The following is a 24,070-nucleotide window of genomic DNA, read 5'->3' as shown; positions in this document are numbered from 1 at the left end:
CTTATGGACAAATAATGGATCACCAAAAAACTTTCAAAAATCAATAAAAAGATTAGGACTAATTTATATTATAGAGGGTTTACAAAAATAGACTCATATGTCTAAATCTGGAGCAATATAGAAATAATGTTAAACCTGAAAACTTTTGGAAATCAATCAGGTTGTGACTTGTGAGCGTGTTGAAGGTCTCTGATCGGTTGTGGTGTTTTATTATTGCAAGAATTATTGATATTATTTGCAAAATACTTAGAAACTCATTACACAATGCCAAATCACAATCAAGATATCACAATCCAAAACCTCTTAAAAAAACACCTTCACCCATGGACATTTTGGTAATCTTTTTAATTAGATAAAGATTACATCTCTAGAAATAATTTACATATTCAAGACGATTTGGAAAACAAAACTGATTACTTAAAGCATAAGAATCCATCATAGAACCCAATGAGGGTATAGAAATGCAAAAGGATGGCAAAAGAGGGAAAATTGCACCTATAAGATCCCCAAACTGGCTCGTGAATTTTGTTCCAATGAACTCTTTATTGTACCCAACATCATAGAACCTAAAAAGTAAACTCAAAGAAAAATCACCAAAATCAACAATTTAACCCCTTCAAAGCTACCAAATTTCTATCGACTGCATAGAGTTAAATATCAAAGATCAGGTCATTCCTTTGTCTAACCCAAAAGTGAAAACTTAGTTTTTCAAACCATCGTGCAACTTCCTTCACTTGTGGGCCAACAACCATCAAACTTATATACAAAAACTTCACTAAAAAAATTAAAGAACCTATAACTGCCTCTATACTGTCGTATTTTGCCTTTCTACATAAATGAGATTACATGAGAAGAAGATTACGGGAGTAAAATAGTAGATATGAGAAAGAAGATTAATTACAAATGTATAAGAGGAGTATCTAACTGGCCCAATGAGATTAACATTCATATTCTAGAATCATATGAACATTCTTCATCATCTTGAACTTGTACATATATCTTGTAGGAGTTATTCCTTCCCATCTTGGATAATCGGTAGCCGATGCCAAATCATATGCGTATAATAACAACAAAAATCAAGTTTGATCGATTATAGAGGGTATTGAAGTAAGGTTTTACTCATATTCACTTTGGTATACTTCAACGATGAGTAAAGATGCTCTCCTTAACGACCTTTTTCTATTATCATATAAATCAGTATTGACTGAGACATCGATAGAGATAAGGGCGGTGGAAGTGAGAGATCACCAAAAATGACGAATGAAAATATGTCAAATAAAAACCCTTAGTAATTGGCGAGTACATGGGAGAGGGGCTGATAATTAGGGATTTCAAAAATCATATCCAAATGTCACGTTTCTAATTTAGGGTGGGATGAAGAAAAAGCTGGACATTTAGAAATCGACGAGATTTAAGGATATCAACAATTTCAATTAGATTAGAAAGAATTAATTCCAAATTTGAAACATAAAATAAAGGAGACTGAATAAATGTAATTTAAACTTATTATGTGACATCCCCAGATTTCTCGTCCAGAAAAGACCGATTTAGTTTATGCTTTTAAAATAAAATCAGAGTAATTTTCCAAAAGATGTTGCGGAATTTGTTCCCAAAACAAAATATAATAAAAATTTATCAAATCATTTCTTAAAGAAATATATTTTCCATTTCATAACAAAACCTCGGGATGTCATGTTCCGATACAGATCAAAAACATAAACAATATATTATAAGCCTTACAACATTTATTTACATCTACTGGCCTATAATCCAAAATCTCTCGTTAAGTCATCCAACTATGCTCTTGCCACTACCTGTAATACAAGAAACTGAGTGGGTCAGGCTTGGGAGCCTGGTGAGCATATAGGGTTTTCAACCCACAAATAATAAATTTATTAATTTCATTAACCAACAATAAATTTATTAATTTAATCAACCAAAAATAACCCTGATTACCCATTCCCGTATTCATCACTTTACGTCCCTAAAGTATCTATTTATAAGGGACCTAGTCTAAATTTTTTTTCATCGGGGCGACAACACTGCTTCGGGGGTTCCTCAACAATTTATGTCAAACAAGGCAACCAATGGGGTGACAACACTGCTTTCCTCAGCAATTTATGTCAAATAAGGCAAACATCAGGGTGACAACACTGCTTTTCCTCAGCAATTTATGTCAAATAGGCACGAAGTCATATCGTCGCCAGGGTTTATACAACAGGCACTAAGTCCATAGTTACCAAGGTACTAAATCCATAGCTACCAACGTACATCTATACCGTACTAAATTCATAGCTACCAACGTACATCTATACCGTACTTTCATCCCTCATTCTTTATCTACCCATGTTTTACCCAACATATTTGAAGATAAAATATATATACATTTTAAATCATTTTAAACATGTATAAAACATTCATTCAACATCTATCTCAAATAAACAAACAACATATATATACATAGCACGTATTTTATATAAAATACTTCATATCTATGTGTAAGGTGAAAGCGACTATACACTCACATGATAAGACGACGATTGGACAGCACTTCGTCTCTTAAAACAATATTCTTCGATGAAACCGGGATGTTTTCTCAAAAAACCGGGCTTCATGTGGGCAGAGTTGCGGCTCGAAAACTCTTTTTCTCGGAATCTTCGGGCTTTCTTCGGGTGCTAGGGGCGTTCCCGAGGCTTCGGGGTGTTTTAAGATGGCTAAAGAGGGTATAGAGAGTGAAAGAAAGTGTGAATTAGCAACCATTCCCGGATACCCTCGATTTCTATTTATAGGGTGAAAATTCGACATTCACGTCGTGAACCGTAAGTGTTCACGTCGTGACTTTGATCCTGGTCACCTCCTAGGCTTGACGTGTGTCTTCTAGGCTCGAAACATGTCGTTCACTGAGTTCACGTCGTGAATTTCTATGTTCACGTCGTGAGTTCAGTCGGACCTTGAAGTTTGTGTTCCGAACTTCAGAAATTCATATCTTTTGCATACGAACTCCGTTTTTGACGTTCTTTATATCCACGCGTAGGTGAAATTATGTTCTACAACTTTCGTTTAGACTCCGTTGGCTAATTTTGAATTCATTTTTAATATTATATTTTTAACGGGCCGGGACAGGAAAAGTCTGTTAAAAATTCATAACTTCTTCATCCGACGTCCGTTTTTCGTCTGTCTTTTTACCGTTGCACTAATATCGACGAGATATTCGATTCTCGTTTAGATTGTTTCGGCTAAAAATCACTCGATCTAAATTTCGAGTTTTGGGCTGCATATTGTTAAGTCGAAAATTAGAAAAATCATAACTTTTTCATACGAAGTCAGATTTATGCGTTCTTTTTATGCACGCTCTCGGTTTAACGAACTCTACGACTTTCGTTTAGATCACTAAGGCTAAAAATCGTTCTATCGTAAATTCACTATTTACGTCACGCAGTGTCGTACCGGTTCTGTCGCGAAACTTCGACAGGTCATAACTTCTTCGTTATAACTCGGATTTCGACATTCTTTATATATCCGGAATCCTTGTCACGACCACTACAACTTCCTTCGTAGATATCGGCTTTATCTAATATTAATTTTCGACGCTTATTTTTATTCTTAATCATAATAATTAAGTTTAAAGCACATAATTCATTCTTATTACTTCAAAACGAGTTTCAATAGTTGACCTAGACTATTATATCATCATTAATGCTTAGCCCAGAAACACAAGCGTTACATATTAATATTGGTGGAGGGTATAAAAGTAAATTAACTTTTATAAATAATGGTAGGAGGAAGTGACATGACAGTTAAGGGATTCTTTTATTAGGATGGAAGATGTATATATATATATATATATATATATATATATATATATATATATATATATATATATATATATATATATATACACATTAATAAGCATTTAGCCTTAAATGCTGAATTTTAAGAGGTACAACCCTTAATGCAACATATACAACAATTTTATGCATTCTAAAAAAATGAGATATTATCCGGTCAACCATTGAAAAGGTCAAATAAGATGATAAAATTTTAAAGACAAAACTTCAAAAATGGTCCCTGTGGTTTTCGAAAATATCAAGTTTAATCTCTAAGTTCAAAAAACCTCACAGATGGTCCCTGTGGTTTCAAAACTTTTAACATTTGGTCCTTCCGGCTCACTCCGTTAAGTGTTGGCTGTTAGCTGAAGGGTATTTTCGTCATTTTACTATGACAAGGACCATTTATGAAACTTTGTCTTATTTTTAAAAAAAGGAAAAAAAGAAAATATAATTTTTTAACATAAAAGGTCTCTCTCTCTCTCTCTAACAATCCTCCATCTCTCTCATTAGTAAACCCACCATCGAGCTGCTGCTATGGGAATGGAATTCCGACTACCAACCACCCTCTTCCTTCCGGTTTTGTCAAGAGAACAACCACCGCCGCCCACAGCTCCGCCACTACCCTCCTTCCCACTGTGGCTGCCGGAAAAACGAGTAAGAAGGAAGAAACAATCGAGTGCACCTCGACCGTTACCACCGTTTCCCAGTTCCGTTCCGCCTCCGACCACCATGTCACCACTGCAGCTGCCCACCACCCTCTACTCCGCCACTGCCTTCATCAGATCAAACCCAACCCAACCCAACTCCCTTCCCTTTTCTTCGTTCTCGCCGACAGGAAAGTAAAATAGGAGGCCTGCGTGAAATAAGACCAAACAACCCATATGTTCATCATTTCTTCAACGTTTTTTTTTCTTACCCACTTTCAACGACTAGAGCCACTATTAATCATTTTTGTTCTCTTCCCCCTGATCAGTTTCAAAAAGGGGATGGTCTGTTGATTTTCTAGAGGCTTTTAACATTTTCTTTTTTGCAAGAACATAACAGAGGATGCAAATCTGGAACCCCGCATCTCCTTTATCCAGCGAAACAAAATTAGAACTCTCGATCTCCATCTACCATCATCTGGAATGCGCATTCTTCATCAGTTATGTGTGTTTTTGTTATATGGGTCCATCATGTGTGATTTTGTTCATGAAATAAATTTGAAACCTAGATTATGAAACAATCAATTTACCCATGTTTGGAAACGGTCCGGAAACAAATGATTTGGAAACAATTGATTTGTTCTCAAAATTAAAACATCAATCTTTATTGATATAGTTGAAAGCACCTAAAACAATGAAGTGGTAAGGTTGGGGTAGCAGCCAGAAGCAGAGGAGGTATATGGACTCCACTAAAATTAGGCGAGAATATGAATTTTTGGGTTAATCTTGTTTAAAAAATTAAACAAAAACAGGGAGTTGGGGATGATGGTTTAAAGGTATCAGTTGCAAAAAACATGGAAGTGAATCGGAAAGTTAAGAAGCATCTCCGTTTGGAACTCAAAGTCAAACAATTATTCTTTTGTATTTATGTATTTTCCTTTGGGTTGCAGGCTTGTTAAAGGATAATGGTGGGGTTGTGTGTGTGAGAGAGAGAGAGGTGGGACCCCTTGCATATTAAATTTTATTTATTTATTTTAAAAAAAGTAATACAAAACCTCATAAATGGTCCCTGGGTAGTGAAATGACAAAAATACCCCTTATTTAACGGCTAAATGGTAACGGAATGAGCCGGAAGGACCAAATGTTAAAAGTTTTGAAACCACAGGGACCATCTGTGAGGTTTTTTGAACTTAGGGATTAAACTTGATATTTTTGAAAATCACAGGGACCATTTTTAAACAGGGACCATCTGTGAGGTTTTTTGAACTTAGGGATTAAACTTGATATTTTTGAAAATCACAGGGACCATTTTTAAAGTTTTGTCAAAATTAAATGAGTCCAGGTTTGACCAAGTGTTCCTCCTATCCAATTGAATCGGTCCAACAAACTCCCCATCATATCACCTTATTTTCCGTTTATTATAGACACCTTGCCTTTCCCTTTATCCGATTTTCAGTTTAAAACATCCATTGCTGCTTGAATTCCAATTCCAAAAACTGAAAATATTCTCTCTAAAAACACTGGCATCGACATTACTCTTGACATAGGTTTCTTCGGACCTGTGTCTCTTCACTTCTAATCTTCTTTCCCAACTCAAGTTTTGGGTTTTTGTTACTTAAAATCTCTATGGTTTTTTTTAGCTGCATGTTATGGTGGTTGTGTTAACACTGTCGTCAAGCTCTACTGACACACACACACACACACACATATTTCTCTCATCTTTCTATCCACAAACCCAAATCAAAGCCACTATCACCATCTTCATCGCTAACGCAACCGCCACCACCACTCTCCTCATTCTCTTCCGTAATCGGCGACCTTCAACACCACACACCACCATCCTCGATTTTATCGGTTACATATTTTTCTAATCTATGTTTTATTTGGATTTCCAGGACTCCGATGAAGTCTGCATCACCATTAGCGCCATCACCACCCTTTGTTCCAGTCGCCGCGACCATCCAAGTACGATTTCACATAAGCTTTCAACACCTTCTTTCGTTCTCTTTTCTTCATCTGTTCCAGTCACCAATGCACATCACCTTAATCTTCCTATTTGGTAACACTTTTCTATTAGAAACCCAAAAGGATTCTCTTTCTCTGTTTTTATCTCGTTGAGAAACGTTCCATGTGACTTTTTTTGTTACCTTTTCATTATCATTTTTCTTTTGCTGTAGGATAAAATTGGGAAGACCAGCAAGAAATAAAAATATATGTGTGTGTCTAACGATATCAAGCTCCAATCCTCAGTCTCTATCTCGATTTCAATCCTTAGAACTTACTCTCGATCTAGATATTTTGCAGATAAGAAACAACCAACGATTTCAAGCCCTAAATTTAATCAGTGAGCTTTTTTCGTTTTTCTCCTTCTTCATATGCATTTTTGTGGAAAGACAATTAAACTCTCATGTGGTTGAAAAAATTCAGATCTCTGAGTCTTTGAAGCCTCTTTCTTTATCAACATGTGACAGTTCACAGGTTGTTAGTCCTAATTAGGATAACCAGTCTCCTCAGTTATTACATGACCCTCTGAAAACACCAAATATGATCTTCGATGATGTTGATGGGTGATGGATACTCTATCTAGATAGTAGAGTTTTTTATTGATTTACTTTTTCCGAATCCCAAATTTTGTTTATACATTTTCTTGGTTTTGGTAACTAATTGAGATCTTACTTGTCTACATGAAATAGAGGAATATAAGGTATTTTTTTAGTTCTTTGGAGGGTAACCAAGTTAGAGAACATCTTCTTCTCTACAAGTGTTTTTTTTAGAATGAAGAATGAAGAATGAAGAATGAAGAAGTGCTTACTGGGATCTTTTTTGGTGGTCATGGCACCACCACTGAATCGATAATGTACATTTAGTTTATTGTGTTTTTTCATCTTTTCTTTTGTAAATGTATTTAATCTTCATTTATATACATATCAGGCTGCTGGAAAGCACCATCAATAGTTGTTGGTTCAATCATGGAATCATTTCTCCCATCAGTGGCTTCTCATCATTCTAACCTCATGTACTAAAGCTGAAACCCATGCCCAAAGGATAATGTACATTTAGTTTATTGTGTTTTTTCATCTTTTCTTTTGTAAATGTATTTAATCTTCATTTATATACATATCAGGCTGCTGGAAAGCACCATCAATAGTTGTTGGTTCAATCATGGAATCATTTCTCCCATCAGTGGCTTCTCATCATTCTAACCTCATGTACTAAAGCTGAAACCCATGCCCAAAGGATGAATTTAAGGTCATACCGCCACCACCAATGATATCTGCAAATGAGGAGGTAAGTGTGTCTTAACCATTAGTTGAAATTTTAAGGATTCCTTCCTGCATAAAATATATTGATATAATTTGTCTTAAAAATAGACTATAATTTTGATTTTCACCGGTTTTGTCACACAGCTGGTGTTGTTGGTGTAGTAAGCATGTTTTAGTGTTTGGATATTTTTTTTTTGAGTTGTGCTTTTGCTAACAATTTAATTTAATATTTAATTGTAGCTGAATCTTGATGTTGTGAATCCTGATGAACTTGGATATGTTGAATCCATTTCTATTGAGGAAATTGGTGGTGCTAGGCTATGTAAGGATTATAATTTTTAATTTTTTTTGCAAAAGACAAAAATGCCCCTGTCATAAAAATAACCGTTATTTGTTGATGTGAACGTTGTAAGAAACGAAGAAGGTCGGAACTTTGACACCACTTTTTTGCTGCATCCAAATACGGATAGCATATTGGATGATCTGGAAAGGACTATTGATGACAATGTAAATACTTACAAGGTAACCATATTTCTTCATCTTTCTTTTTGTTAGACAATTTAATTTGTTTTTCTTCTCTTTTCTTTGGGCTTGGTAGCATAAACCATCAAGTGTTCGTGGGATAAGTCTATCTTTTTTCTGTTAAAAAAAAACTTAAAGAATTGTAATCGATATAATTAGTAGATTATTCAAAGTATAATATTGTATTGTAAAAAGATAAAGTAGGTTGCTTTTTTCAGTAAAAAAGGGAGGTACACTGCTATTAAGCAAAAAATGTACATGGATTATAGTCGTAGTTGATGATATTCTTTACAATATTTCATGTATAGTATTTTGATTTTAGTGCATCAGGTACACAAAAGTAACAAAAATAACTACATGATGTGGTGCTTTTGATCATGCCTTCATTTATTACAAAGGAGAATAAAATCAATTGGATCTTTCCTGTGAGAGGCTTATAAAGTGTTCAATTCTTATCACTTGGAATGATGAACTTTTTGGATTTGGTATTATTCTTCGGTTTAAAGATCAAACTAGAGATGTTTAAGACTAGAATATTGGAATAAGCATCATTAGCCAAAAAAAATGTAATTTTGAAAGAATCTCTTAATATGTGGATTTGAAAGGTTTAGGGTGTGCAAATATATTGAGTTGTATTTTTTACATATTCAAATGACTTAAAATAAAAATAGATCTACTCTCTTAATATGTGAATTTGAAAGGTTTAGGATGTGCAAATATATTGAGTTGTATTTTTTTACATATACAAATGACTTAAAATAAAAATAGATCTACTCTTTTCTATTCTACTTATAAAAAATGTCTTGGAGTAAGGTGAAATAAGAAAGAATGATACGATTTAATACTTGTAGTTTGTTATTATTTGTTATGGTTTTCTTATTTACTTTATATTTATTATATTGAATAGAAATTCAATTTTATCACTTTGCATTAAATTCATAGAACGTAATAATCAGACATGTTTTCAAATAACTAAAATAGAAAACATCAATATATAACTCTTAAGAATGTGGGTAATTTAATCGATATAAATTAATACAAAAGTAGTGTACTTATAAGCAAAACTAAACATCCCAATCCCAAACTTAAACAAAAATCTTTAATTTTCATAAATTAGAGTAACTTGCAGAACATTATTTTTTAATGGTATTCTCATAAGTTTTGTTATATAAATATTTGTAATTTAACATAAAGTTTTAACTTAAAAAAAGTCCAACAAAAACAAAATCCTAAACCTAAACAAATAACAATATAGTTCTATTTTTAACTTAAAAAACAACATATTTTATTATCTCAGAGTAGAAATATGTTTTTTATTTTTAAACCAAAGAGTAACATAGTTCGAATTTTAACCACAAATAATGTTTATCTATATAAAAAAACAAACCCAAAACATCACAATATTTTATTTTTATCCCATAATAACAAATTACTTTTTGATTTTAACCTAAAACAACAAATGATTTTTACTTTTGACCCAACATAGGATATACTGTTAATTTTAATCCACACAAAAAACGTATTTTTAAGCCAAAATAACATAATGTTATATTTAACCGAAAATAACAACACATTTATATTTAGAGATAATGTCATAAAAGCCCTTAACTCGGATATGTTTTGCGATGATCATCAATAAAGATCAATGACAAACAATTCTGAATGTAGGTAAATATCGGTCTTCTCGCATGAGCTACTTTACGTTGCATTCTCCAGTAGTACGTCACGTGGCAATACAAAATTATTATTAGTGAATCTTGAAAAAAAAAGTTCAACGATGACGAAGTCTGTACCTCAAATATGGTGTATAAAGAAGTGGTGCGATTAATATGGTACAGTGAAGTCAATTATTAGTAATTACATCTATAGTTAACTATTAGTAATTACATGTATCTACCACTCCAGAGGGGAGGAACTCGAGTTGGAATCTTGGCATGATATCAACTGAAAGGTGAAACCGGCCTCCCAAAAGGACCCTTTAATTGTTAGGCCTCCTAAAAACATGACTCTTATTGATAATTATTTAGATGTAGTAAATTATTTGCGCAAAAAAAAAAACTAATCGTTTCTACAAACTAATTTCTGAAATAACTATTGCATCCGCCGCTTGGCGCGGGTAAACGGCCAGTATATATATATATATATATATATATATATATATATATATATATATATATATATATATATATATATTGTAACACCCATAAAAATTGAGCCAATTTAAACATTTTAATTCATTCAAAAACCCTTAAGTTCATATATCTCGTTTTCAAAATAGTTTAAACATCAGAGTATCCCCCAGAACCATATCACATAAGACATAAAACATGAGGAGCGGTACGATCACGCCTTCGCCTTGCCACGATCTCCTGAAGTACTTGAAACAATACACTGAAACTGTAAGCCCGAAAGCTTAGTGAGTTACCCCCAAAATACCAACCACACATAAACATACTCATAACATATCACAAATAGAACAGCCACGCACATCGGGTCTACTGTGTGACTAGTCCGCCCGCACCGGGCCTTCAGTCCACCTGGTCCACCCTCCGAGTCTAGCCATGTACATCGAGTCTATAGTGTGATTGGTCCGCCCGCACCGGGCCTTCAATCCACCTGGTCCACTCTCTGAGTCTACAGTATGACTGGTCCGCCCACACCGGGCCTTCAGTCAGCCTGGTCCACTCTCCGAGCCTCGGCACGTCTGGTCCGCCCTCTTGGGGCCTTCAGCCTATCCGGACCGTTCGCTGGGCCTTCGGAATATCCGGTCCGCCCTGGGTATGTTGGCCTACAGCACAAAGCAGGACCCGCCTCAACCCAACCCCGTCAAACAACCATGTGCACATAAAACAATTAATCACATAACAAATCCTCAACCAGACAAACAGTCTAACAGATCACATAGCATATCAACATCCTAACCAGGATTCCGACCTAACCGGTCACTAGCATAACATTACCCTATATACCGGGTACCGACCTTAACCAGGTCACTAACATAACACCATCCTAAATACCAGGATGCAGATCTAGCAAGGCAATAACATAATAAACAATACCCGGATTTCCATCCGATAAAGGGCCGGCCTTGGTGCGGTAGACCCTGTCGATATAGTGAGGATAACTCACCTGAAATTGCCGGCTAAAAGGATAAGATCAGCTGCTCCGACCACCGACACGAACTCCACCACCGAACACTACCAAAGAACCAATTCCATAAATACCAAAATCACCAAAATATCATTGGTAGGCAAACTGGTCAACTCTTGGTCAAAGTCAAAGTCCTCAGTCAAAGTCAACCTCCCTGACTGACTCTACTCGCCGAGTCGACCCGTCGACTCGTCGAGTCCCTATACTCAGAAACTCCCATAGCACGACTTTACTCGCCAAGTCACCCCAAGACTCGTCGAGTCCAACGATCTCCGAGTCCCATCCTGCTCAACTCACCGAGTCACCTCCCGACTCACTGCTTCAAGGTTTATCCAGAAAAGATTGGGGTTCTGCGACCAGACTCGTCGAGTCCAAGAACAGACTCGCCGAGTCCAAGACAATCTTCAACAGACTCGCCGAGTTGTTCTTCAACTCGCCAAGTCCATGCACATGTTCATACAACTCGTCGAGTACACCCATGTGACTCGTCGAGTCCCTTCAGTTCTCAATCCATACAGAGGCTTTTCGAGCCATGCAGAGGCTCCAATCCATAGATCCACTCTTCTACAGCCTAACCCTCACATAAAGTTGCAAACTTTACGTGAAACCAAGGAGATATAAGTCCAAAACACTCTAGGGCTAGGGTTTATGACAAAGGGGCTTCACCAACAACTCAAAGACTGATGCTTTATGACTTTCTGGACCAACACATGTCTAGATCTGAAGTAGCAACCTCAGATCTAAGCCTCTAACTCGAAATAGATCTCAAACAAGCTAATGAGCTCCAAATCAACCACCAAGGAAGAACCAAAAAGGAAATAACTTAAGATAATGGCTCCTTACATCTGAGATGTGCCCAAACTGATGTAGATTCTAGATCTACACAATCCCCTTGATGCTAGCCTCTAATTCCTCAAGCCTCTTACACAAAAATCTTCTTCCAAGCTCCAATCTCCTCAATCAATGGTGTTTCATACGAACTAGGGTTTGCTGGAACTCTCAGGGTAGTAAGGAGGCTAAGGGTGGGTTATAATGTCCTTTATATAGGGCACAACCCCCGGGATTAGGGTTTTCTTCCTACAGCACCAACTCGTCGAGTCCAAGCCGCCGACTCGGCGAGTCGGTCACTTAAACCGCGATGGAATCCTGCTCCGACTCGGCGAGTAGACGGACCTACTCGTCGAGTCCCTTTCCTAAATTTACACTTTAAGCCCTTAATTGAACAATTGAAATTTGGGGTGTTACATATATATATATATATATATATATATATATATATATATATATATCATTACTATATATAAAGACCCTTTTTATGAGATGCCGCCAAAATCAAATTCACAAGCTTACAACAACGCCACGCAACCCATTCCCTAATCGACGTAATTTACCGAATCGTTTTATCATTACGTCGACTCAATCCTTCTCATGTCCACTTCAGCGTGTGAGATGGGTTTGGAGAAGAGATATGACGTCAAGTTGAAGACCAGAGAATTGAATCGTCGTCCGCCGCTTCTTAATCGGCAAGTGCCGGTCTTATTTTCCTCCCATCTATAAATATCAATCCTCGCCAGGCATCTTCATCTTCTTCTTATGGGACACAGTGTGCCGTATCCGCTCCCCCTTGTTTCCTTTCTTAGCATACAACTGCTCCTCATCCTGCAGAACAAAATTGACGCCGACTTCCCCTCTTGATATCTTGTTTCCCCACCAGTGCCCTCTTTCTTCACGAGTCAACGCTCTTCTGGCTAAAGATATGCCCAATGATTTTCCTTCGTAACAGGCGTATGTTTTCCTCTTCTCCCAGACGTCACAGCTGGCCTTTCTCTCCTTCCAAGAACCTTATATCATCGGTTTAATGCGTTCACCTCTACCTTCTTCTCCCCATTCAAGAAATTCTCCATTTCTTCTGCCTTTTAGAATACGCTAATTATAATTTAGGGTTCCTTAAGGTCTTTCGCTTTCTCTCTACCAATACTACATCTCTAAAAGAAAGTTAATGTGAAATCAATTTTATGGTTGATATCACCCAATTTTCAAGGTTCATTTATACATACCTCAACCATAGCCCTGCCATCATCATCTTCGTTTTGCATGTTTAGCAGCAGCAACTACCATCTACCCCTACATAACGCCTTTTTTCTGAAACTGATTCTTCTTTCTCTCTGTCCATCACTTTCATCTCACAACGTTAGTTTTGTTCTTTTTTACAGCAAACAAAGCAAAGGATTTCTGTAGAGACAATCATGTCTCAGACTTGACGATTTCGAGTAACATCTTGATATTAAGTCCGCCCAAACCTTGTTTTATGTCTCTTTTTCTTCAATGTTTTGTTTTTATCCCAAGTTTTTATGTAAAATTGAATACACACACACACTCATCGATCTGGCCAATTTCTCTGGTTTATATGGTAATTATCTCAATTTTTGTTTCCTTTTTATCTTATTGGGCGTTGTCTTGAAATGTGATTCAACCTCCATCGGAAACTAGGGTTATAATTTTTCCTTATTATCGTTCATCTTTCTGTTCCTCGTAGAATGTTTGAATAGCATCACCACCCAAGTTAGTTTTCTTAATTCACATCCAACATTTTGAAATACATAATTGTATTCAAGTTTCTGTTTTTGTATTTCATTTCCTTTCTCTCAACAAAGATGTAGGTCTACAAGATTAGATTTATAAACTTCATTTTTGGAAGACGTTAATAATGGTAAACCATGTGTGGTTAGAAAGTCTTTATTTGAAATATGTGCCGACAAGTTTAGCTATTTTATCACTGCTGATAGGGACCCTAAACCAAAGTTATGTCTATGTAGGTAATCCTGTGGATTGTCTTTCACTATCCTTACCTGGCATCGCTTGCTTTGTCAAAGCCACCACTGGTACGATTTTTTAGGTGCCATCAATCATCATTGTGGTAATTTTTAAGTCATTTTGTCATGATGATCTTGTGATATTTAGATTTAACAATGGTCTGAACTGTGGCAATAATATGCAACTATTTTTTCGATAAAATCGCATTCTTCATCAAATAAGATTGGTGCATTGTATGAGATTCATAATTTATGACCTTTTAATCTTTATTTCGTAATGTGTACATCAAAAACATGATTATGGTACTTCACATACTTAGAATTCTCTTTTGGATGGCAAGAATTTAGATTTGGGGCTTAAGGCGTTAATTTTTTCTTCTCTACACAATGATGAACTTAAAGTATCATTAAAGTTGTAATCTTCCAAATTTTGAAATCTCATTTAACAATAGGCATTGGTTTCACTTCAATGTTAAGGTATTTTTTTAATTAAATTGAAATTTTCATGACGATGGATTTGTTTTGTGGGTAGTGCCAAGTTACGTAGCAGTACCATTTCTGAATTTTTATTTCCACTGATGTAATATTTTTTGTATTAATTTCAATTTCTCGATATATTTGTAAATTTCTAACAATGTAGAAAGAAGATTGATTATTAGCCAAGGTATGCTTCAAAATTTTCCGTTTGTATGATTATCTATATTTTCTTGTTCTAATTTAGATTTTTCAAGATTCCCTCCATTACAAATAAACCTAATTAATTTTACTTGTGTCATTTTGTTTTGTCTTTATTGAAGATTATTACAAATAGGCAAATAAAAAGCTTTTAACCATGATAAACTTTAGTAGTATTTATGGAATGATTAGATATGTTTGAAAACAACAATCCTAATATTATGACTTGATGCTTTTTCAGGTTTTGTCAGGTGTGGACTGTATTCCTACCGTTTTATGGTTTACAAAATGAAAGCACACTGCTTTTTCATGATACCAGGTGACGAAAAAATAAAAATAAAAATAAAATAAGAGTATGTTGCCATTTCATTGCACCAACATACCAGCGGAAAGAAAAATCCAAAGTGTTATTTTTTAATATGAATGGTTTGTAAATTCATGGAATTAATCAATTATCAAGCTGTTTTATAAAGCTTTCTAATTAATAGCATTTTCACTTCAAATATATTTTTTACTTTTTAATGCATTGTAGTTTCTCAAAGAGTTTCTTTTGATAACTATTTGTGTATTGTGGCATTGTACTTTATTTGTAACTGTCTTGACACAATAGTGAAGAAAATGTCTAAATTACCCTTCGTGTGTCGTGCTTAGCATGACCCTCAAACGTATCGAGAGCAAATTAAAACATCCACCAATTCATAATGTTCCTACAACGCCACATAAACTGCCTAAAGACCGACGCAATGTACCATTGTTCTACACCGTTTCATGTTCACCTTTACTTTGCACACCAAAACATCCACCGATTGAGCTGTATATTTCACCTTCAATCGCACATACTTTTTAAAGACGATCTAATTTCAATTTCTTAACTTTAATAGCGATGTACTTTCATTTCTTTACCAATAACACATTTTTTTTCTTTACTATTAAAAGTAATGTACATAAAACTCTTCGTTCATAATAGCAATGTACTTGAATTTATTCAAAGATTTTTTCTATAATGGTGAACGAAATGTCAATATTACCCTCCATGGGTCGTGCTTAGCACGGGCCTCAAAACATACCTAATATATATATATATATATATATATATATATATATATATATATATATATATATATATATCTTTACTATATTATTAAACATATTGCCTCTTTCTTGAAATTTAAGAGGTATACTTATTACAACATAATGTACAATTTTATTAAGCTCAGTGAAAGCGTACCTCTATCTTGGAAACACTAAACCCTAGCCACCTCGACACAAAACCCACCCCCTCTATCGCCTCTCTTCTAACTCGCTTCAGTTTTCGGTGTACCTCCGGTATCACCATCCTCGCTCACTCAAATGCTCTTCCTCCTAACCTGGGTGATTCCTTCTAACCTGGATGATCGACGCCCTACAACTCTACTTTTCTTTACCTCTGTTTCTCTTCTCAAAATCCCAATCGCACGTGTGTCTAATGAAGATCCATATTTTGAAACCCTATCTAGCCACTGTCATTGCCACCCCCTCTCTTTCCCCTCTTCTACCTTCTATTATGACGAGAAACCCTAACAGTCTCCACAACCCTAACCATCAACACCAGCGAAGAGGTGAGGACAAGGACAATGCTAAGCCATCAATTTCTGATTCATCTATCTCCTTCATTCCTTAGTCGTTATCGACATTTACCTGGTAAGTTTTTCCAATCTTTTTTCTATTTGACCTAATTCTCACATATTGAGACCGCTAACACAAAGGCAAAGAAGATTGTAATTTAGCGTCATTAAAAATGATGCATTTATATATTTATATGTTTGAAATGATCCAGATGTATCAACATACCTGATGTCAAACAATAATCTGTAGCAAATGCTTTAAACTAAATTATCACCTCTGCTTCTCAGTAGACCCTTTGGTGTTTACACTCTTATTATATCAAACCAATCACTTATTTTGATCAGAAAAACATTAATTCTAGAGTATTAGTTGGTGCAGCAATACAAGTACATGAAATTTTTTCTCTTGCACACTGGAAAAAAAACATTTCTTGGAATGCTGCATAGTTATAGAATAATTTCTTCTTTAGCTAACCCCTCCAAGAGCTGCAGAACACAAATTAAGACATTTTATTGAATAAATCATGAGTAACAAATTAATACATCTACCCTTCAGGTTTAAAATTGGTATGAATTTATTTGATTATTAGGGATAAAAGAATAGATACAGAATCAATTGCGATTTCTTTGTTTTTTTGCTATTGTTCTAACCTATCAGACTACCCGAGAATTGGTAACACTGATCAGATTGTTGATGTTGATTTCAGTTTTCCGGGTTCTTTTGTACTCCCTGATTGGTGATTTCATATTCAATACTTCATGTAAGTTTGTTTAATTAGTTTAAAAGATAATTCGGTTTGATTTTCATCTTGCTTTTGTAATTTATTTTCTTTTTCTTTTTCAAGGTATTGAGAATACTTGTGGTACTTATGTTCATACCTATTGATGAGAATAGTAAATGGGGTATATCTGTAGCTAGGTATTGATTTTTCATGTTCGATGTAGTATCAACAGAACCACTTACATGGAGATTGATAAAAATCTGGTTGCCTGTGAATTTTTTTACTGTTGCTCTACCTTCATCTTATTCAGATATGACGATGGTACTCTCACTCACACAAACTCATCGCTACCATCACTGCCACTCAATGCCGCCTTCACGACATCATAACAACCGCTATGGTTTGCATCTACCCGCTTGTTCCAGACAAATTCCACTTTCAACCACCCGCAACAGCCACAAACCACCTCTCTTCATCTCTCATTTTTCATATACATAGACACACATCAATTCTATTTGTGGATCTGAATAAGATGAATATAACTACCATTATCAAATCTGGGCTTGGATGAAGATCTTCGATTGCTAAAGGGTAAATGTATTAATTTGTTACTCATGATTTATTCAATAAAATGTCTTAATTTGTGTTCTGCAGCTCTTGGAGGGGTTAGCTAAAGAAGAAATTACAATGGTTGTTCCACCGTATATCTTTCAAAGGGTAAACCTATAAGCATCTTCCCATTTTATTTGTTTTTCATTTGTCATCTATTTTTGTTTTTTATTTCCTTAGTTGGAAATTTCCTTTTCGTATTTTCAATCGATTTTTGTTTTTTGATTTTCTAAATGAATACAAAGATTATTATAAAAACGTATTTTTTTTAGGTTTAAAATCTTCACTTTCATATATAAAAATGTTTTGGTTTTATATGTTTGAATTGATGCTTACTCATTTCTATTATTGTAGATCTGTTGGTAATTGTTAGATTTGCATCATTGGATTATTAAATGATTATGTTGATTTGATTTCTATTTCTGCAGGTATGTTGGAAATGGTTGAATTAAATGATTGTTCTATTTTGCCATTGTTTCTATTTAATTGTTAGCTGGTTTTGGTGATGTTTTGATCTATTTTTTTGGAATTGAAGGAGGAAACATTGGCCATTTTAATCTTTTTTTTAAATCTGAATATTTACTTAAAAGCCCCTGTCTTTCATTTTTTTTAAGCCACATCGAATGTACCGATATATTTATAATTAATGACATTTTTGTTTCTAATGCTAACATGATTTATAAAACAAAAAAAACTATGCTAAAGCATTATTTAGCCATCCTAAAAATTACGTAATTGTCACAGGCATGCAGGTTTAACAGAGATGTGAGCTTTTTTCTGATATCTTAAGTGATCGTTTGAACTAGGTAACTTTCCTTTTGTCTGTATTATTTTCTCATTATGAGTTTGTATAAAAGCATAAAACCAAAAACATATTATATGCTTCTAGAGTGGGCTAGGGGTAAGAAACAGAGAAACGAGTTTATCTTATAACTTTTCTCTCAGATTTTGTTTTAACATGAATTGGTGTTGAGATTCTTGATAGGGCAGACTTGTAGAGTTTAAGACTCTTAAACATCATGGGCCAATTATGGACAATTCTAACCCCACCCCCCGTTACAAGCACATAACCTCTCATTTGTTAAGTTGAAGAACAAATAATCATTGGTTTGTTTAATACTCTAAATTCTTATACCTGATAGTTGAAAGGAGAATAAAAGAAGGAAATATGGATAACACCTGATAGTTAAAAAGAAAAGAAGCAAAATGGGAAAGTGAGTTGATTTTCCGGTAAGATTTCATTGTCAAGTAAATATGCATAAAGTTAATATTTTCCAGTAAGATTTCCATTATGGTTAGAGTTAGGATGATTCTTCACTTTTTGTTTCAAAATTAGTTCAATTTTGTTAAGTTTCTTGAAGCGTGTTTTGGGTTCAACTGTTTAAGGGCATTTTGGTATTTTCACTCACCCTTGATACGAGTTCCTTTTTTCCTTAAGGGTTCAACAGACACATCAGAAGATTTTTTAGAATCATGTGGCTTGATTTGACTAAGTGATGATTCAACTTCACGGTAAATGATATTGAAATATAGTTTACTAGACTCCTATAACTTTTTTTTTGTCGAACTGATAATTTCATTTGGGTTGATATCTATTAAGGGTTGTTCTTTTGGGATATCAATCTTTAAATCGAGCTAAAATTGATGCATGTTAGCCCTCATTATTTCCTGTTCTTTTATGGTTTACTCTACCGAATATAGAGCATCCACTTTCTTATTCAAAAACAAATTTTAATGTTGTATGTAACAGTCATTGGTGATGTGGTGTAGAAATACGATTGTCTTCCTTCCAGTTTGGTTGCAATTGGAGATGTGGTATTATACTGTGATGCCCACCATTTTTTAGGTTTTGAAACTTTGAATTCTAGACACTAATAACTTTCATGGATGCTTATCTATGTCATGGTTGGTAATTTGTTTTGTTAATTTATTGTATTCTTAATTGTGTCATACTTTGTAATTTTTTTTTTGTTAATTTGGTTGATACTTTATTATATAAAATTTTAATTTGTTGAATACTTAATTATGTCATGGTTTGTATTTTTTTTATATTGAATTGTTTCATGATATCATAAATGAGAAGTTCTATATCTGATTTAATAGTTGGTTGTTACATGATTTCAATCTATTCATCCTATAAGAATTGTTTATGAATATCAAACACACACACACACACATCCTCTAACTGTATTCTTAAATTTACACATTTGGCCAAGATGAAATTTGGGCTCCCATCATTTGGGGAGGGATATAACATGGACAACTTTACATCGTACCAATTTTATGGAAGTATCGTGAATACACAAGTCATCGTTTTCAATAAATGTGAGTATGGTATGTTGTTTAAATACAATAGCATTTATTTTCAAGAGAGCATATGTTATATATTGTTGTTTTTGTTATTTCATCCTCTACACATATGGTAACGTGATCTTCTATATTGGAAAATGAGAGTTTGAATCTTCGTTTTGTGATAATATAGGATCGAAATACAAAACTAAGAAAATGAGAGTTTCAGATTCATAAAAGCAACTCAACATAGACTAAAAATAAAAACCGTGTTGAATATTACAAACACACAACCCATCAAACCTGTCAATGTTTCAGAAATGTTACGATTATTTGGAGTTAACATCTAAGTGATTAATTACAATTTGCAAGGAAGTGACACAAATGTATTTATCAGCCATTAATGATTGTAAGAATTAAAGAATTAACAATATTTTGCAACTTGGTCAATACTAAACACAACTTTAAGTATATTAAGCCAACATAATTCAAAATATAGATAAACTCACTAACCCTCAAATTCTCCAACATAGATTGATCCAAACACCTAGCTAGAAACTATCTGTTGAAATGAATTATCTGATAAAACAGTCCGCCAAAAGGCCGCAAGGAACTACTTCGCACCTAAAGGAAACTAATCGTCGCATTGAAACTATTTACTATTCGCACCTACTTCACACCGAAACAAACCATTCGCACCCGTCGCTTGGCGCGGGTAAACGGCTAATATATATATATATATATATATATATATATATATATATATATATATATATATATATATATATATATGACCTTCTCTTAGACACTGATTTGGAGAAAAGACTGTTAACAATTTGAATGGTATTTTATATTTCTTTTTGTATGACCCTTATATTACTAATACTCACGTATGATGTATCTAATCTTGATCATGTATAGTGCATAGAGGATTTTCAAATAAATGTTCATCTACTATCTAATTTTCCTGTTTATCCCCAAATATCCTAATTTTAGAGAAATATCGAACTGATTTGTACACAATAAATTTTTTCCATACATAACAATTTATGTATTAAAGTATTTTATTGTACAATTCCATAAAGCATGAATTGTCCATACACAACAATTTATGCATTAAAGTATTTTATTGTACAACTCCATAAAGCATGAATTGTAGTGTGTGGATAAAAACCTTTCTATACGAATCACTTCGTTTCAGAAATCTTTAATGTTTAAAAATTTCAATTTAATATTTCTTTTCGTATCTTCACCAGACAAGGAAAAACGCAGCCTCCATTTTCTCTCGTCGCCTCCTCAGGCGATTCCCGATTCCTCGCCGTTGATTGCTCGCCGCCGACTTCCATCATCGGATACCGTCGCACCACAGCACCGGAGACCGTCGCACACCACAGATACGATTCAGGTACGATTTTCTTCATCTTTTTCTGCTTTTGTTCAACTGCATTTTGCTGCTCTCGATTTTCCTTTTTCCCCTGATTTCAGTTGAAATCGAAACCATATATGTTTATTGAAATCGAAATATGTATGATTTCTGCTAATTTTAGATGTATGTGTTCAATTGCCACTGTTTTCGTTCAACTCCATTTTGCCTGTTCTCGATTATATTTTTTTCCCCTGATTTCAGTAAAGTCGAAATCATATGTGTTTGTTGCCTGCTGTCACTGCAATGGTGTATCTGTTCAATTGCTGTCTACTGGTCATAACTGTTAAATAAGCTTTGCCAAACACTCTCTTCGTAAAATCGTCTCTTTTCTGAACTCAGGTTCTTCCTTCTCCTCTTTTCCGAATGGATTTTTCTTTGTTCATTGGTAAAACTGCATATGTTAATGAATGCAGTGACAATGTATGGTTCCTCTAAATCTTGGATTTGATCATTTACTTTCATCGGATTATGCCTGTTTTTGGATTGCAACCGGGCAGTGAACTGATTGAATGCACGCCATGTGTTCGATGAAAGTCCAATTATAATTTTCTATCAGCATTTTGCTTTCTGTGTTTTTGAACAATTATCGATTCTCTCCTTGCCGTTCAATTCAAAGGAAAAATGAATAAAGAATCCTTTTTTATGTTCCAACACTAGTATGTGTGTATATATACCCCTTCTCTTTTGTTCTTTATCTATTTCAGAAACTCAGGAGAATATTGAAAATCAAGAATTGAACTTGGTTGTTCCTGCAGTCTCTAAGTATGACAGTGTTAAAGAGATACGTGCTAAGGTTATTCATGTCATTGAAATACGTTACTGCAAACATAGTGGACAGGAACAATGGCAGAATAGTTGCAACAGCTTCAACAGTTGAACAATCTATAAAAACATCACTTGAATGTGGTAGAACATGTAATGCCAAAGCTGCAACAGTTGTGGGTGAGGTGTTGGCTATGAGGCTAAAGGTAGAAGGTCTTGAATCTGGTCAAGGAAGAGGCATTCATGTAGATGTCAACAAAGAACTTGAGAAAAAAGATTTTAAGAACAGAACAAAGGTCTGGGCTGTTATCAATTCCCTCAAGAACAATGGAGTCAAACTCATACTTGATGAGACTAATGACACTTCAAAGCCAGGTTATTAAATCTATATTCGTTATTACTCATTTAACTTGGTGATGTTTTGTATGTAAGATGGGAAACTATATTTGGGTTTTGAATGGCATTTTCCATGTCATCTTATAAAGAAAAAGCTAAAATGCATTTTTTTTTTTTATAAAACATAAAGTTATATAAAAAGTAAAAACAGAATAGAACTTGTGTATTGGCAAAAAAGGTCCATTTTAGATAGAGAAGACGAATTCTTATGCATTGAAGCATTGGTTGTGTTCTTCAGTTTTAGAGAAAGATGAAGACATCGGATAGAAATAACCACAAAAAAAAAGACTTTCTAAAAAACATGTATTCGTTAAATCTAGGGGTAGATTAGTCAGGTTGGGTCATTTTAAGATTGATATGTTTAATTAAACGAGTTGAAAATCTCAACCCAACCTAATTTGTTTAAGTATACAGGTTAAAAAGTTCAAATTCAACACATGTTTGTTAAGTGGGTTGAAACTTGAAACCTGGTTTACCGGTTATTTTTTTTCCTCAATCCTACCTGCTTAATGAACAAGTGGAATCCGGGTTGACCAATTTAAAATTCAAAATAAAAATAAAAAATTACACCTATTCAAATATGTTACACGCTCCAATAATTGTTAAAATAAAATTAGAAAAAAGTTACAAACTCCAATAACTGTTCAAGTTTAAAAAAAATCAGACAAACACAAAGAAAAAATTATTAAAATATTAAATATTTAGTATTTAATAATTAAGAAATGTAAAATAAAAATAAATATATTCTTCAAAGGGTTGACAGGTTGAAATAAGGTAAAAAAAATTAATTATAAGCTAACTCATTTAATTAAACAAGTTAAATAAGTTAACCAAATTCATTAAAACGGTTGAAACTATAAACCCAATATGTTAATTATTGGATTGGGTTCAGTTTGAGTTGACGAATTGAGTTTCTTTTCGACAGCTCTAGTTGATACATTGATTGCTAAAAAGTGCACAAAAAAGTTATAAAATTGGACAGGCCCAAATCAATCTGTGAAAATAACGGTGCTATTATCTTAATTACACTACATAAATTACGGTCAAATAGGGGTAAAACAAGCTGCTAATTACGGGGTTGTAATTTCATTTTGTACCTCTAATTGTTATAACACCAATGGATTATATGTTGATGCCCTGTCCTTGATTTGGTTATTGATGTGAGATGTGTGATCATAACAAGGTTAATCTTTGGTAGGCACTTACGTTTATTATATGTCGTATGATATCCATGTCACTTTCCCATTACATGTGTATAATTGTTTTATGCATTACTATTATTAAGTAATAGAACATGTTTTATTAGGCTTTTTATGCCTAACTTTTTCTCTTTCGATATGTATGTGAGGTAAGATATGATGAACT

General features: G+C 34.2%; 1 protein-coding gene and 1 long non-coding RNA gene across 7 annotated transcripts; both read left to right on the top strand.

The window, feature by feature from the left end:
- The first annotated feature begins 5,897 nt into the window (after nt 1-5,897).
- On the top strand, nt 5,898-8,952 carry LOC145160712 (uncharacterized). 5 transcript variants are annotated; one of them, XR_013738204.1, is made up of 8 exons: nt 5,906-6,439; nt 6,652-6,818; nt 7,168-7,331; nt 7,406-7,524; nt 7,599-7,762; nt 7,978-8,059; nt 8,151-8,259; nt 8,582-8,952. It is a non-coding gene; the product is annotated as an uncharacterized LOC145160712 (long non-coding RNA). The 5 variants fall into 5 exon arrangements; XR_013738206.1 differs by having other exon boundaries at nt 5,898-6,439; nt 6,652-7,331; nt 7,406-7,490; XR_013738205.1 differs by having other exon boundaries at nt 5,900-6,439; nt 6,652-7,331; nt 8,590-8,952.
- A 12,393-nt stretch (nt 8,953-21,345) lies between these two features.
- LOC145160711 (Ribosomal L18p/L5e family protein) lies at nt 21,346-22,818 on the top strand. Of its 2 annotated transcripts, none has more exons than XM_079080002.1 (2): nt 21,346-21,526; nt 22,303-22,818. In XM_079080002.1, the coding sequence occupies exon 2, from the start codon at nt 22,312-22,314 to the stop codon at nt 22,690-22,692; it is 381 nt and encodes a 126-aa protein (XP_078936128.1). In that variant the 5' UTR covers nt 21,346-21,526; nt 22,303-22,311; the 3' UTR covers nt 22,693-22,818. The 2 variants fall into 2 exon arrangements, with proteins under 2 accessions (XP_078936128.1, XP_078936126.1); XM_079080000.1 differs by having other exon boundaries at nt 22,252-22,818.
- The last annotated feature ends 1,252 nt before the right edge of the window (nt 22,819-24,070 follow it).

This window comes from Lactuca virosa, chromosome 2 (assembly GCF_052849685.1).
Source record: "Lactuca virosa cultivar CGN04683 chromosome 2, Lactuca_virosa_CGN04683_v6, whole genome shotgun sequence".
Taxonomy (NCBI): Eukaryota; Viridiplantae; Streptophyta; class Magnoliopsida; order Asterales; family Asteraceae; genus Lactuca; species Lactuca virosa.
The sequence above is the reverse complement of the archived record's forward strand: the minus strand, read 5'-3'. Positions and strand labels throughout refer to the sequence as shown.